The 18,155-nt window shown below is 35.6% G+C and overlaps 1 protein-coding gene across 1 annotated transcript in view; it reads right to left on the bottom strand.

Moving 5' to 3' along the window:
* Nucleotides 1-18,155, bottom strand: part of LOC140159422 (uncharacterized) — a 125,820-nt gene that overhangs the window by 26,258 nt on the left and 81,407 nt on the right. The window contains 4 exon segments of the mRNA XM_072182894.1: nucleotides 286-394; nucleotides 5,739-5,858; nucleotides 6,521-6,624; nucleotides 12,348-12,641. Coding sequence (XP_072038995.1) covers nucleotides 286-394; nucleotides 5,739-5,858; nucleotides 6,521-6,624; nucleotides 12,348-12,641 — 627 coding nt within the window.

The raw sequence follows: 18,155 nt of genomic DNA, 5'->3' as shown, positions 1-18,155 counted from the left end.
TGTTGCTCACAAATGGAACACAGATTTGTTATTTTCCCCACTAGCCAGTTAGATTTTGTCTGTCAGACTTGTTGACTTATCCATTACTTAGCCGATATATTAGTAAAAGGTGTCCTATTTAACACAGTCAAACCAACTTCATAGTACTATCATTCGTTACAAGAGATTGCTTACTAGCCAATGAACTTCAGCGTACCTTCTATCCCATGAACTAACGCTGCATCTCATTGGTTCACATTAATCAAACATCGCTATGATTGGACAGTAAATAAACCGTAAGCATACCTGTTGAGACAGTCTTCAGTACACCCTTGTTCCAGCAGCTCACTCGGTTTAATACAGCAACATGCATTAGATTCAGTCCTTGCTACTGGCTTAACGTCGTAATAGATATCTGCAACATGAAAAAAAGGTGTAGAAGGGTTAGTATGTTATTAGAATAACGTCTTTGCTTCAAGCCTAATGCTGTAATACGTGTCTGCAACATGATAAAGGTACTGAGATACAATGTTATTGTTGAATAGCCTCTGGAAGTACCGCCAAACATTCAATTTCAATGTAGGTTGATTTGGTTCTAATCAAATGTGACAGCAAGTATTAGTTTCTTAGACAGAAACATGTGACGAAAAGTTGGCAGCCTATAAGTAAGTTAAATTACATAAGATGCCGCTTAGTTTTGTCAAAAAATCCTGAAAATTTGATTTCTTTTATACTTTAGCACAGTATGATTTGAGAACAAATTACAATTTCCAAAAAAGTGGCATCTCTGAATTACATTAAGAAATTTCCTTTTTAGAAAATCAACTCAATGTATACCTTTTGAACTTTTCAAACAGAGTATTAAGGTTATTTTATTCATAGGAAATACTTCTCCATATGAAGCACAGAAATTCAATTTGCTCTTAATGTTTTCCAATTTACCACTACATTTGAAACTACACATTACAAAGACAACATCTAATATCAGCTTAATAAGCCTCGTTTCCATGGCAGCTAGCTGCCATGTTTTCCTCTCCAGCCATAAACTACCTTCACCACAGCCTTCATCAATACCCTTCTTGTCAGTTCCGTCAAAACAACATAGACATCTCAAACTATCGTTTGATTATGAAGTCGCAATTTCACTCTGGAGTGTAATTATGTTTGTGGATGTGAATAACATTGAGACCTCATTGACGTAAGCGCTACTACTCCGTGAGATATTCAGACATGATAATGGTATAGTGAATGTTATCTAGCTAGCATTCAAGGCTGTAAAGTTAACACTCTGTATATGGATTTCATACATAAGTCACATCACTTCTTAATTTCACCACCAAATTTCAATTTGTACCTCAAGAACCACTGGACAGATACTAGGCATGTTTGAACTCATTTATATGAATTTTTTACGTTGATTTAAAATATGATCAGAAACAATTAAAATTGTTACCTTTCCTCCTGTTTTGCTTATATCTGCCCTATTGAATAGATTCAGTATGGCAACAATTGAATTATATAGCAAGTCTAACGCACTTGACAATGCCAGACATACAGGCAATAAGTGCATTCAAGGAGATGTTAAAAGGTCTATCACTTTTGTGAAGCTTTCAGGATTTGTTTGTAAAATTACAGTAGCAGTAAAAGATATAATACATGGATCTTATTGTAGATCCTGTGCCATATACTGGGGTACACAAAAAGGTGGCTTTGTTACATTTTGATGTGCAGTTTGGATCTCAAAACACTGTCTCTTGAGTATTCCTTCACTTAGATGATTCAATTAGGTCTTAAATTGAGGCTAATTTATTCTATATTACTCATGTTTTTATCCTGTTTTCAAATATTTTTCAATTATTTTCTTATGACGTTTGGCATGAAATGTGCCAAGGGTGGCTGAGGATTAGGGGGAGGAGGATTAGGGGGAGGGATTCATATTGTAAATTTGATTTAAAACCCCCTTTAAAAATTTGAATCTAGTAAAAAAATGTCTAAATGAACTCCCAGACATCTAAACCAAGTGAATAAATACAAAAGTTCATTTAAAAGACCAATACTTGCTCAGAATGATTGTAAATGTGGAAAAAAGAGGTGGGGTTACATCCTCCCTACTTTGTGATTGTTTTTGCCGCACTCTCTCATTTTTAACCGATTTCCATAAAAAGGTGTCAAAATGCTCAGAAGGATGAACCACTTCAAATGAGATGTGTAGGTAAAATGTATGAACCATTTCATTTTTTTACTATGTAACACAAAGGTACCCCAGGTTGTGACACAGGACCTGTAATGATCTGTTATAGTCTGTAAAAATACTGAATATTTTCAGAAACCTATTTAAATATGATTAATTTCCCACACAGATGGATAGAGTTAACTCTCTTTCTCCATCTAAATTTAAAAACATATTCTTACAGCTAAACATATGTGACGAGAGTTTTTGGTGCAAGTCTTGTGTTGCTTATGTGACATGTTTCTTGGTATTTTTTGTTGTTACGTGATTGAAGATGTCCATCAGATCTGTTCATTAATCGGTTATCTCAAATTCTTTGCGCAGATCGTAGGAAAAATGCTGCAGACAGTATCGCCAAAATACTTCTGGCATTCTCAATGGTGATATTGTTGATCCTTCTACTTTGGAGTGGATAACTTGACCGGATGTTTTGGTTTCACTGGAAGTGACGTTCCTACATTGCATATCCAGAGCTGGTCTTGAGCAGAGGATCATATTTATGATTCAGAAAGAATATGCCCTCGTTTATGTTCAAGAAGTTTTCCATGAAACTATAAGCAAAGTTTTTTATTTGCTCTAAGTAAGATAAGTGTTGTTGTAACATTTAAGTTGGGGGGTTGGTCACATCCGGCCTTCTTGACTTCTTAATTGTCTCCTTAATATCATTGTTTGGGCATTTTCGTATCTTTTAGTTGTTATGATATTAAAAGCAATTTTGATATGATGTTTGATGGTTCCAAGTGTTTGTGGCTCAACGGATAAAGCCTAGGTCAGTAAGATCTGTCAAATGCAAGTGAATATTTAAATTCCTTGACAAATATATTCTCAGATCCACCTGGCAATTTCTTTATACAAATCAAAATCATGTTATTATTTTTTTCTGTGTGTGTGTGACAGAGGGTGTAAACACCATCAGCAATGAGTGAATAAATGAACAAAAGAAAGAAGATAAAGAAATGCACCTCTATCTGAAGCCTTCACACACATAATTGAACAAAAACAATATGTCGTATGACCATCTTCATTTCTAAACAACATGAAATCTATCCTGAGTATGTCAGAAACAAATAAAATCATTTAATCTTGAGGAAGATCATGCGACACATTTCCTAGAATGTCAAAGGTAAAGCTGGCATAATTGCGTATCTTAGCACACTACAAAAGTAATCCACTTATAAGCTTGATTTTTCATCATACTCTTCCAATCTGTGTTTCATCAATATTCTGTCAGTGAAAGTAGAAATCTCTTACAAAGCTCCCAAAATATGTGTAAAAAAGAAACATACACCTTTAACCTAGATACCTTTAAGAGCACACTTATCCCCTGCGCAACCTATACCTATGACAAACACAAGCGTCATCTCGGCCATATCTGGGCCAACTAATTTTACCTCAAACCAACTTTCCACCTACCTAAAAAAAGCTAATAAAATTACTTTGCGACAGACTTTTCCCGAAGCTATGCCCTTACTGGTTGTGACAACTAGAAGCTGTGCATAACATACGGTGTTCAAAAATGAAGTCTTGTACCATTACAGCAACAAAGATGTATACGTAAAGGGAAACGATGGCTGCCTTCAAGGATTACATAAAGCTTACAGCACTGCATTTCATAGGCTTTATTTCTGATGTTTGTACGATTCTTGTATAATTGCTTGTCAAATAGGGGTTGATGCAATTATTGGTGTGACTTCAGAAAGACTAGGGATTACATTTACTGATTGTTATTTATGCCTGCCCCAGTTTGATACTCTATAAATATGATTGAAAACAGTTCATTACAAGAACACAAATGCCATGTATTTGCAAAAAAAGTGTGTCGCTCACGCAGTGCAAAATAGTATGCCTCTATATTATTACCCTATGTGTCGATAAACTTTCAAGTGTGATCATGTTCGCTACACACTGCATGCGAAAACTTCTGTAACCAATCTTAAAGATTCCAATTTTTGTTTGATATTGGGCATTTGTCAATAAATGCCAAATTACACCATTTTGGTCCCCGTGCACGACAATCCAATATGACACTATCTCTACTATTATAACCGTAGTTAGGCGTACTAAAACGTACTGGGTTAGAGACTACTGACCTGACCCTAATCAGATCAAAGTTTATATGTTCTTGTTCAGTGCTTGTTACTGTTTTATTGTGTTATCTTGTGTCATATTCAGGCTAGTTAGTTCGGTACTGACGTTAACAAGGACAAGGCATTATTATTATTATTAAAGTTGTCCAAGTTAAACTTACATCAAACCAAGTGTATGTTTTGGTTTAGCATAATGTTGGTTTCCCTAAACCTCTGGGTACACCAAAGAGTCTTAGTTAACAGTAATTGTAATGCACATGGCAGCTATTTTATTTCTTTGCCTATACTTCTTTCCTACATATACTCCACAAGAAGGCTGGTTATATTCCCTTCTTTGCCTGTTTCTCCATAGAATCATGATACTTTTATATGACTCAAGACTAAGTTTAATAAAATTATCAATATCGATTTGGCTGTGCTGTAGGCATTTGTAACATCGCAACATGAGAAAATCAATTTATTACAAATAATTAGGCTTTTTTAGATGATGTTTGAACAAGTTTGGGAACATTTTGCTGTAAAATGGAAACCATTATTAAAAAGAAAACTGGTTTCTTTCATACCCTGAAAAGGTGTGCTCAATCTGGGGAAGCTTTCATTTTTGAGAGAAATATATCAGCATGGTTTTCAAGTTAAAATCAATTTCAAATTAATATAATTTGAAAACGAACATTAAAATGAGGACGTGCTCTCTCTCTCTTTCATTTTCTCTTATGATATGCATCTTTTATATTGATTAGTTGGAGAAGGAAAATTATTGGTAATGTTCAGTGTTGGTAATGTTCATGTAAAAATTTGTTCCTTTAGTTTTTATAATTCAGTGTTTGGTGTTGATTAGCTTTAAATCAAGACTCTTCCAGGGCCCACTCCTTTGATGTAATAAAAGCTACACTTGCTACCCTTAAAACAACCTACATATGCATTACATGCCAGTAATATGCAGCAACTTTGTTTTTTCTTGGCAAAATAGCTGCAAAATGTACCATTGACACATGAGAATCACAAAACGAAAATGTCAAACTACTTGTATCAACAACGATAGAGTGCATACTGACTATGCAAGCATCAGGTGAACCACAAGAGGTAACAATATTGACTATATGAAGCATATGCTACTTTAAGCCTCACAAACAAGTTCTCCAGGATAGAAGATCTTAAAGACAATCCATGTTGTACAAGTTGAAATCACTACTGACACTAAATGACAATGACATGACTATCATGGATGTACAATTCAAACTCAAAACTGTCATTTAGTTTGTGAATGATGACACATATTACGACATTAATCTATTGGGGAATGTATGAAGTTACACACCTGCTGAAAATTGATGCAAAAATAAAAAGGCTGCAGAAAAGTTTTAAATAACTGAAAACAAAAAGAAACCTTGCAGTGAATAATTGCTTTCAAATTATTTCAACTTGTCCGTGTGAAAACTTACTTGTTCTGATTTTCTTGAACTTTGGTGGCAGTTTTCTGTCAGGCAGTTTCTTGTGTGTTGACGACCACCAGACATCATAAGGAAGTTGAAAGTCATCAGTCTCTTCCCAGAAGATGTTACCTGAAGGGTGAAAAAGAATAATTATGTTCTAATATTCTGGTTCAACCTATAGAGGCCTTGCATGTGACGTATCATCCCGTAAATATGGCGGACTACTCAAATGCATTCAACAAAAGCATGATTGCAATCTACCGTGACAGTTCGTCTCACACACATAACCCTGCACTACGATCAAATAGGTTGATGACAAAATTTGATTGAATGGACTGCACTCCGCCATAACTACGGTGAAGGACACCGGTTCAAATCCTTTGTTTGGAGCCAATCAATAAAATGATGCAGGGCCTCTATAGATACCTAGGCAACCAACACCCAATACCACTTTGTGCACTTGTTGTTCAACAATTTAGCAAGATGAAGTTAACATGTCGTACACACAAGTCGCAATTGGAGTTGCGCAAAATCACCCAGTACAATTTGTTATATTGGGAGTTGCAGGTAGGACGATGGTGGTCATCTTGGATATGCAAAGGGAAAAAGTACTACTATTACTTCATACACACACACACACATCTGCATTAACTGTTTAGGCAGTGAAAAAGCTTGAAATTTATGTTGAAATATTTTGACATCTTGAGGTCCATGGAAGTAATGCAATACAAGCCACTCCCTACTCATACATTCACATGCACAAACAGACACAGGATTATACTAATGGTTACCTTCGAGAATAGGTAGCGGCAATAATCTTGTACCGCCCTCACTCGTCTCTTGCTCAGGTTCTTCAAGTTCAATCATTTCATTGTCAATTTTCTTTAGTTTTGGTCTGAAATGAGAAAATAATTAACATAAAACAGTCATTCATGTGTTTCTACAGATATGTTATGTTATCAAGTAAGATGAGAAGCTCATTTAACTTTGTTACAAAATTGCATCTATAGGCTAAAATAACAATACCATGATCATATACATACAGTAAGCTAAAGAATTAAGGTACCAGTTATGTTCACCCCTGTATATCCTAAATAAAGACAAATATGTCAAAATTGAAACAAGCAGTCAATACCTGTACTCTTTAGCTCTGATTTAAGACTTGAATCGGTGATCTAAAAACCTAATGAAGAAACAAAATCAAAAGTTGCAATTTTGTGTTCTAATCAAAGAAAGTACGACGCTAGTTTTAACGTGCTAATCAATGGAAGCGCAGCGCTAGTTCTCTTGTTCACGAATGCGTTGTGTACAATCAATAGAGCATTTAATGCAGCAAACTGCAACTTTTAAATTGGTATCTTCCTTGGGTTTTGGGGTCGCCGTGTCTTTATTTCTTAAACAATTTCAACGAATGAGGTCTTAAATTTGAGCTAAAAGATGCAGCTATTGGCTCTTGGTTTGAATTATGACATATCTATCTTTGGCTTACAGTATTTCTCATTGCTTTTACCTTTTCAATGAGTCTACCTGTTCAGTAATTCCTCCTGTTTTAGTGAACGCTACCATTTACTTATCTAGCAGGGACCTGCGCCAAAGTGTGAGTGTCCGCTAGTTATTATAATACAGGATGCACACATACACCCTGATGTCTACACATACACCCCTATGTTTAATCCTTGGCATATAAGGAATTGAAAAACACAGTTGAGTTTTCAATCATGGACACACACATTTTTTTATCTTTATACCGTAGATGTGGTTCAGTTTTTACTACCTAATTGCAGAATCACCCTATACCGGCAACTGCAGGCATTAGCTATAATGCTTTCTTATGGCATTCACATCTATTAATACTGTCGAGGACATTTCCCTACCCCCACCCCCATCCTATCCACATCCACACAATGCACCACTTAAAATATATAATTGGTTCACATTACCATTCCTACACACATAATTTTCAACATTCAAATGTTGATGCTAAAATATTTTAAAAAATATATATACCATGTATAAGTATACAGCCATTTAATTAATGTTTATCAGGACCTTTTGCTAAAAAAATGTGCATCCAATAAAATTTCTCAGTCCTCCTGGGCATGGGATATCAAATGCTAATACAGTAACACATTATGCGATCCAACTGGTTGATGACACTTCAACAACATTATTACCCATCTGACAGTTTCTTGCCATATGCTAATTCATGGTATCATAGAAGCACACCGGCACAAAAATATATTTGTGAGGAGCACGGAAGCAATCCCAGCACCATAATGAATTCAGCAAATTGTAACCATGACAACAAAGCCATCATCGCTCATCTCTTCCTTTACTAGCTTATATGCTGTTTTGATGGCACAGATTATTGCATTCCAAACATCTAAATAATCGAGAGAGAGTATTTTCATTTCATGCAAATTCCACGAGGTGTCAATTTGCAATATTCAACTTGCCACAAATGCTTCTCTTTATAACGGGATATAATGAAAGAAAAGTTAACGAGTGAAAGAAAGTTGTAGCGAAATTACCATTTTACCTGACAGATAGCATCTAACGACATAATGCTATTATTAGCACACGTCTTCTAGCAAGGAACGCGGCATATTCTCAGGCAATGACCGAACATTAGTATGTTTTTATCGTATTAAATTGATAGAAAAAGCCATTAGATGCGCGTGTGTATATAGTAGCCTACAGGCAGCTGGTTGCTGGTTTCAACTATCCCCCATAAAGCTCACTTTTTTTTACTAAATGTTCTTGCTTTTTTCATTTCTACTCATGGTTGTTGTTTTTTTGTACAACTTCTTTCAATGTAATATGAAAAGGAGTAAGACAAAGGGGATAAGTTTGCACCCTGTGAAAAATGTTTTCTGGGAAAATAAATTTGGCAGAAAAAAAATATGAAAATATCTGCTGAATATGACTTTGTTGAATGTGTTACCCCTCACGTGCGAACACATTTCTCCTTCACTACGCACTTATCCCGGCTAGTTTATGCATCTGAGCAAAGATATTCCTCTACAGAATTGTCTGAACTGACTTTAGCACTTCCCATGATCATTAATATTGATTCTCAAAAAAAATTCTCTCAGTCAGACACGGGCATGCAATAACATCCATGGAGTATCTATTGGTTAGATACCATTACAGTTGTAATGGTAAAAATTATTATCTAATGGCAAAACCTAACTGCTGTCAACTCAAATCAAGTCCACTGCCTCCCATCACTAGCATCTCAAACAACCCAATAGTAAAGGACACAGTTCTGTACCCAATACGCTTGCACACTTAGAAAATCACCTCTAAATATTGGGTAAACAACCTCATACCCAACAGCTTGGGGTCAGTTTTTGAGCCAGCATTGTTAAATGGGAGCTACTGAACCATGCCACTATGAATGAGACTACTTTTGGCTCATAGTGCATGTAGTAAATCCATACAAACTACAGCTCCTATTTCCACTTGTAATTTGGTTACTATATTTCCACCGATTACCAAATTATGTTTCAATTGAAGGCTGAAGGGAGAATAGTATTCTGGGCATCCTGACTGAGTAATGGAGTTATGTAAACACTGCTGATTTATTCAATGTTATTGCATGATCGTAGCAATTTGCTGCTAGTGTTTTCATTTTCCTCCTATAGTTTATCTTGTATCTATTGTTGGAAAACAGAGATCAAAAAATACAGAAAAGACAAGATGTGGTTGCTTCAACGACAAACATAAAACAAGCAAATCTAATATTTGAACACTTGGGGGAGGGAAAATAGCAACAGGGCAATGTTTTCAAAGATATACCACTGTTAACAATCTTAACCAAAATAGAAAAGAAGGAAATATGTTTAATCCCAGTGATCCCCTCCCAGAAATGGTTCTCTTCCCTATTCATGGCATTGTTTTATATCTTCCCAAGCAATATTTTGCCTGCCACAACATCATAATGAAGATGGAATATTAGATTGTTCATTTGTGTATATTAAAAGGACGCACTTGTCAACTGCTACATTAATCTCTCTTTACAATAAATACCAGAATCATCTCAAGGGAAAGTCACCTCAAATCATCCCCAAGTTACATAGTTAGGAATATACAGAAAAGAATCCTAAACCATGTGACTTGATCTGAAGTGACCTCCACTTGAGATGAGTCTGGTACTAGCTATTATGTTACGAGACACATGTAGCAGCAGACAAGTGCATCCTTTTGATATGGTTCCTCATTGATTTGGAATCAAATTTGAGCTAAGTGTCTCAAGAAATATGAAGCATGTCACTTTTAACAGAAACATTGCCCTTTTATGATGTTATCTAATCTGAACTTCCACAATTAAATGTATGCACCTGCGGCAAATGCACATCTTATACAACATACATGTAGATCTGCACAATGAAACACTATATCACATGAGAACATGTTATACAATAAAATGTCACCTCTCAGCCCTATAATACTTTCCCTCCAGAAAAAACAAACCCACATTTGTTCATCCTTCATTTGCATCAAGATATTATTCATATCACAACAGAGGTATAGAATTGTATTATGGAGGCCTGACATACATAAAGATGTTATTCATTTTGCAACAGAAGAAAAAAAAATCTTGTTCATGATGACAGAACATCTGCACAGAGATATGTTCATACAAAATATGCAAATATGAAATATCATCAGATGCGGTGGAATGGCACATATATGTCAGCTTTTGAGTGCAATACATCACAAAATGGAAACCAAATCCTACTGGTTTATATTCCTTACAAAAATATGTCATTTTAGAAGAACAGAAAAACATATTTTAAATATGTGTACCATTGCCAGACATCTAAATAAGAATATGCATGCAAAACATATATTTATTATCACATGAAATAATGTGAGGTATGCCAGCAGAGCGCTCAGTGTATGCGAGTGTGTGTATGGAGTGTGCTCTCATCAATAATGCCCATATTTGGAAAAGGTCACCATCCTGGAATGAATCCAAGAAATTGCGACAGAAAAAAAAGAGGCAAAAAAGTGAGGAGTAAAGATAGAAGAGGCCCCATTTGCCTCAATCATGTACAAATCCCATATAAAAGCTTCAAGTGCTTTCTTTGCATATCATGAAAATTTAATGTACAAGACTGATTTTTTTGTCAATTTTGAGGCAAACTTGACATAAAATAACATTTTGTAGGGTTAGTCATCCATCAAATTGCAGATATTGTGTATTGAGTTTGTGTGTATAGTATGGGATGTTTCATTAATGTGCTTTTAGGCTATTTTTAGACTAAACATATCTCAAATTGATTGATGCAAGTCATTTGAACATATTTTAGTAATTTGGTTTTATTTTCAATCACTTGTGGTAGTTTATTAGCTACTTTTTTTCATGAAATGTGGAAATTATTTATGTTTAATCAATTTCCATACAAATACCCTGGGTGATGTAAAATGAAGATTACCAATTTTTTGTGTCATTTGCACAACTCAAATATACCCGGAGTCTATCTATCACTGGGAATTTGCAGTGACTATTGTGCAATGTTGAAAATATCATGCATATGAACAAGTATAAAATGTCATTTTTCCCCAAGTGACATTAAATGAGATTACTGGCTTTACAGTGTTTTTCAATTATCCTCGCATGCCTGCAGAAATTGATAGTTCAAGTGCTGTAAACTACTTTCCAGTTTGGTTATATTTTTAACAAAATTTCTTCATTAAGAGGGAGAGAGAGACAGAAAGCAAGAGAGAGACAGAAATAGAGACGATGGAGAGAGATAAATAAAGGAGAGGGGAAATGAAAATGAAGACAGAGAGGATGGGGAGAAAGGAAAGAGACGGGGAGGAGAGAATGAGGAAGAGAAAAAATTTCAAGTACCAGTAGTAAATTTCAGTCATATCATATGTGATTTAAAATCCTTATCAGTCACATATCTCAACATCTATTTTCCATGAATATATACTTCAAATATTTGCAAAATAAATGTTTCCGTTTTTTTGGAGCTTTCAAAAGGATAAATTAACTGTATAAATTGTTTGCTCACTGTAAAGTGTGCTGAGGCACACTGTAAAGTGTGCTGAGGCTTGTGGATCAACGTCTAGGTGTTGTGCCTGTGCATAGCGCACTATAAATCACTGCGCTTTCTTTGCTTACTGCAACATGAGACAAAACATTTACAAAACACACATTAATAATCTATACCATTTTTCACCCTGATGTGGCAGTGACGTCAACACATTGAAGCAGCTGTTTCGCTCGCGCATCTATGCGGCGTCTTTAAGCGTGAGCATGTGTACGCCAGCGCTTTAAGAGAACACTAGCGATTTGAGGCTGCGCCCAATGAAATGCGCAATGACGTCACTGCCACATACGGGTGAAAAATGGTATACACTGCAACTCTCATATCACATCACACAATCAAGATGACTTAGTGCAAAATGTTACACCACTGTTTTCAAAACTTGCACTGAATTTATACTCGGTCACCGAGCGATGAGCAATTTGGTTTTGACCACTGAAGTTGAGATACCAAAGACCGCTTTCTGGGAAAAGCTCTACACTTCACTGATAAAAAGTCAATCGCTTGTCACTGAGTGATTGCGTATAAATTTAGCTTAAATCATCTCACTTACGTAACAACATCCTCCTTATATGAACTTGAATAAATGCCAGCCTTCCAGTATTTACGCTTGGGTGGAGGTGATGCTGCCCTTTTCTTCTTGCCTTTGCCACCTTTTGGACTATCCTTGCTGCTTTTCTTGATCTTTGATACCTTCCCTGTAACTTTGTCTTTCTTCTCCACAATGATTGTGGGTGGGGGCACTTGGTCCGTCTCATTTTTGGTTGACAATACTTCGACGACTTCGATGCTGCTGGTAGTGGTTTCTGGAGTTTTTGGTGAAAGAACTTGGAGATGTTGCTCTGGGCTGAAAGGGGGAAAAGTTTGGATATAAATAACAATGTCAATATTTACACCATTCCATACAACACTTTATATTATACCGGTAAATTGCTTGTTTATCTACAAACCATGTTGGTAAAAAGAAACGTTTGTCTTAGACTTGTTCTTAAGGCAAAAGTTGTTGAGACAAACTTTCTTTTTTTCTGTAAGTTGGCAATATACATCAAATTATGTTGGTTTATCTTACAATGTACACATATCTGTTTAGCCTGCAAATATGTGCTTTTTTATAAAAGGCAAAAAAAGATGGTTTACTGTTGTTGCCGGTTTGGGACATTTTCATTATTTCATGTTATGATGGAGCAGCTTCACGCGAAGGCATTCATGTATACTTCATCAAAATATCGCTGAGTATCGCGAAGAATTGTTGTTCGCTCTGTGCTTTCATATAGAAACTTCGCTAGCCTACCCGCCAAAAGTGGAACCAAGTCCAACTCTCCATGAGCGAAAACCTGCTCCACGAAGGAATTTCCTTCGGAAGTCGTAAAATTTGAACAAAACAACTTCAATAATAACAAATTCTGAACATTTAATGTAATGACATGACTGTCTTAGGTAAATAAAACCAGACGGATTAAACGCTTTGTATTCAATCTGACACAACACAAAATACACTCAATCTATTTCCACATCACAAGTTTGGTTGATTTATTCACATAATCCCAACTGAAGCTAAATCCTGTGCAAAGATCTTGTTTCCTGACTATCCCTAATTTCTCAATCTCAAGGGATATAAATGTAAGTAAAATATAGGAATAATTCTGAGAATGTTGCCAAGAAACCACCATCCATGGGTCTAAGGTTTCAGGATATTGAACTGACAAATCAAACCAAACTGGAACATATCCAAGAAAAGAAATTCGGATTACAGTACTTGACATAATCTCATTGGATTTATGTATGCTAAAATAGGTATGAGCTAAGATTTGTATATAATAAAGCTTTGTACAGGAAACAAACAGAATTCTTCTTACAACTAATGTATTTTAATTTTCATCATGACACAAAAAAAGTTGATGATGCATTTTGTCAGGATGAGCCACTTTCAAGTGACAGATATGCTATACTATGTTATAAAACTGATCAAAACATAGGGTCATCGCCCAAAAGAACAACATCCATCCATTCCTGCACTCTGGATTAATTGGGTCTTGGGTTTGTTACTAAATTGCTAAATAGGCCTGTCTTGTCCCATTGTCTGATCTTGTTTTGTACTCAGTTTTCTTTGTGTTAAAACTTTCTTTTACAAAGCATTTTTGCATTACATTTTTGATATTTGATTAGGTCTGTGGCTTGTTAAGCTCCTCGCAAGTTTTCGTTATGGCCCTAGACCATATTCTACAATTGCTCTCTTTTATAAAGTGTTCATATTTTCTGAAATAAACTTGCACAACTCAAAACTAGCATTACCATTCCATGAATCCTTCCTTCCCGTGTGTTCCAAATAATGAAGTTAACAAAATTTCAAACACAAAGGTTAGTGCAACATTGTATGGAAATGTATGTCATCACCATGGAAATAATCCTGAAAATTGTATCATGTCATGATTGATGCAGCCTACATTCTACCACTATTATACACTGTAAAAAGAAAATCATAGAACTGCGCTGCTCTTTGTTAAGTTCAACTTTTTTGTTCCCACAATAAAACCTGTAATTCGTTATTTGTATAATTGCATTAATGTGTATCAGTTATACTATAATGAATGGGCATGAAGCATGACGATGGGAATATATTTGCCAGATATTGACTATTCTGTTTATATAATATATTGTTTCCATGACAACTCGAGGGTGATCATGTGGTTTGGCACCAGGCCTGCTCATGTATCAAGCTTCTCATAATATTATCTCAATTAACAGGATCGCACTTCCTTTTTATCATCAGCATTAGTTATATTTTATCACAGTCAGCTATAAAATTTCCAAAAATTGTACCTTTTTTGTTTCTTTCTATTGATATGCACAGTCAGCGTAACAGTCTCGCACAGTAGAAGTTAAGTATACAATAAAATTATTATTTTGGCAAAAAGTGTTTAAGTACATTCAGACAACTGCAATATATTCATAGGTAGTCCAATATATTTTAGTATCACCCTCAAAGCGAAACAATTTTATTAGCTACCGAGTATAAGATTTGACACCTTTTTACTATGCCAATATCACACACACATAGTATTAGTAAGCCTGCCATACTCAAAATCAGAGGAAGATTTAAGCACTTCCCAGCAAGTCTTGCAGTTAGCACAGCTGTGTGAGTGAACATGACACCACTGCCCGCCCACTGCATACACACGTGCATGGTTAAATTTGAATTTGGACAAATATATTTACAATAAAAACACCTTCAAAAAGTTGGTCGATTTCACATTTTATGTTATCTACAGAAGGTGTGACTTATCCTTCATGCATACATCACTTTAGATCTGAAATCGACCAAGTAATAATGACACACGGGCAATTCTAAAACAACATCTTTTGCACAGAGTTCAATGGGATTTGAAAAGTAAAGTGGCAGTTGAAACTCTATAGTGATAACACTTTTACATTGCATGATGGGGCTTCCTTAAATCATCCTCTGACTCAAAATATATATAAATGCTGCTCATGTGCATGTAACCTTGACATTTATCATGTAGTGAACATAGTCTATTATGTGACATTTTAAAATGCCAATATCATACTTTTCTTTTCAAACCTATTTATACCCATCAATCACTTGCAGCATAAATCTCAATTTATTCCTATGTTAGTATTATAAACCATTATGCACATTATCTTTATGGACCATATGTTTCTGTATTTGAGGCATTCGGATACAGGTTGCATGCTAAATGCATCCACATAAACAATCTTGTTAAGCTACTTAAAGTTTTAAAACACAAATACTGAAATACATGATACCTATGTAAACTAACTCAGCTGCGACAAATCAACAATTTGGCAATTCAGTTCAGGGCTAACCAGTGATGCAAACAAAATACAATAAAGCTGTTTTCACATGATTGAAGACACTACATTTCAGTTTGATTTATTTCAATAAGGAAACACTCTGCAGGTGTTAGCCACATTGGATCAAAGAAAAGCAGTAACTTTGATATTGTCACTGTGTTATGATGATATAAATGTTGCGCTCTATATATTTTCACCTGAATACGTTGCTTGATTTTTGATGAGTTAGTGTTCAAGTTTAGGGTACATAGACACAAGATTAGAAAAAACTATTTATTTCCTGGCAAGATAAGCCCAATTTCCCATGTAAAGATTGCAAAATTTCCCAATATTTATGTATTTCTTTATTTAGGAAAGCTCCCACAACAACAATATTCCAGTTATGAACAGCTAAAACCTCTCACTATACCAGTGCATAATATGCTATAGATTTCGGCAAGGTTCTTCAGCATAAACACGGAAGTGGTGTTCTGACTGGTTTTATTAAATAACGTCATCATATATTTACATCAGCACTTCATTCGCCGATCAAGCTGGGTAAGCGATAATCAGAAAGAGCAGTTGGACACCGCTGAAGGACCTCGCTGAACATTTAAGAATGTATGAAAGATGCACAAACTTTAGTGTATGGAAATTTCTATCCTTGTAGTGTATTTAATTTAGGAGTCTATATTTACAGGTACCGGTAGTTCAAGTGAAAAGGAGGCATGTGCATGTAAAAAGGGGTGGATCAGGGGCCCAACATAAATGTGATGGCCACTTCATGACCATAATTTGACATTTGCTGATCTCTAGCCCCCCTCCCCAAATCAACGCTAGGCCAGCCCATTCTCTGAAATCGTGGATTCACCCCATCCATGCACAAATTTAATTCTGAAATGAGACAGTAATGAATATCACACATGACATTCACATAACACGACCAGGAAATAAGTTCCCATTTCATTTCCTTTTCCATCACTATCTTGTGAACTTTGTTTAACATCCATGTGAAAGGGGTATTCTGCAGATTTTGTGATATAGTTCACTCAAATTTTAGAATGTCTCTGAAGAAGAGTAGTTAACTAAATTTTTAGTAGAATGTCTCTGAAGAAGAGCAGTTTACTCTGAAGAAGAGCAGTTAATTTTTAGAATGTCCAGGAGAAAGGGGTATTCTGCAGATTTGGGATAGTTGACTCAATTTTTAGAATGTCTCTGAAGAAGAGTAGTTAACTAAATTTTTAGAATTTCTCTGAAGAAGAGCAGTTAATTTTTAGAATGTCCAGGAGAAGAGCAGTTTACTGCTTGAGATGTCCATTGTTTTATCAGTCTGTTTGGTTTAGTTTCTATGCTCAGATGTAGTGATTTTCATCGCTTGGTTTCACTTTGTTCCTTTGTATTGTTTACGGATTCTTGTAGGTCTCTGTAGTTTTTGCATATTTTACACCTCTGAAGGCTTTGGAACTGGTAGTGATAAGGGATGAAATCAAAACTCAACCGGCCGTTGACCACCGGTTCCGTCCGGTTGCTAAACAATGTTCTAAACAATGGAAACCGGATGGAACTGGTCAAGTTTTAATTTCATCCCTAATGTTTGGCCATCAAATATAACCTACTCCTGAGCCTCTATTTGTTGTTTCTTCATATTGTCTGTGTTTTTATTTATTTCCCTACATCAAATTTTTTTAAGCTCTTTCTTTTCAAGATGCAGGTATCCAGGTATTTTTATCAGTCCTCAACATTCACAAATGAAATACCTTGCTATTTTAGTAAAGTGTCTTGGCTAACAGAAGAAGTGATTGCAGACTCACAACTTACAAACCATCTGCTAACTCAACAGCATCAAAATTTATTAACCGCATTTCCTCATCATTTTCAAGCAAATTCATCATTTTCTCACTTGTTACAACAAGGAGGTTATAGGTCAAGTACTCAATAACTTCCTGTATAGCTTCTCTATTGACCCTGGGAAGGAAGCACATTCCCAATAGACCTGCCTTCATGCCTGCAATATGCATGATATGAAAGTAACAGACATGTAGACATGCTGGATGTTATCTGTACACTTGGTCAATGCCCTCATATTACCACATGGCAATAGAAAATACATTAATTCAAGTCATAATAATGAGAATTTATGCAGAAATTCTTTATTAAATTCTTTATATTAGTAATTGTACCTAAATAAAAAATAGTTGCACATCTATCTATGTCTGGATTTTAGTCTAGGTTTGTAATATCTGTGTTGGGGAAGGGTAAGGGGGAGGTTGCACATCCGCATGATCTGAGCTACATGGACACACAAACACTGTGGATGTCCACAGTTACAAGACCTATTCAAGAGGGCGCTACATGTACACACCTTTCAAAAAAATTAGCCTCTAGGTCCCCCATTTGTGGTAAGCTAGTTATGTCAGCTCCATAGTATGGTGATCAATTGTCAGATTTGTGCATAAAAGTCCACATTTTCAATGTGAAATGTCAGTCCTTGGTTACCTGGGTATAATCCACAGGTCAATGTGAATACAAGTAGGCCCGGGTGTGAGTA

The sequence above is a fragment of the Amphiura filiformis genome, chromosome 8 (genome assembly GCF_039555335.1).
Source record: "Amphiura filiformis chromosome 8, Afil_fr2py, whole genome shotgun sequence".
Classification (NCBI taxonomy): domain Eukaryota; kingdom Metazoa; phylum Echinodermata; class Ophiuroidea; order Amphilepidida; family Amphiuridae; genus Amphiura; species Amphiura filiformis.
The sequence above is the reverse complement of the archived record's forward strand: the minus strand, read 5'-3'. Positions and strand labels throughout refer to the sequence as shown.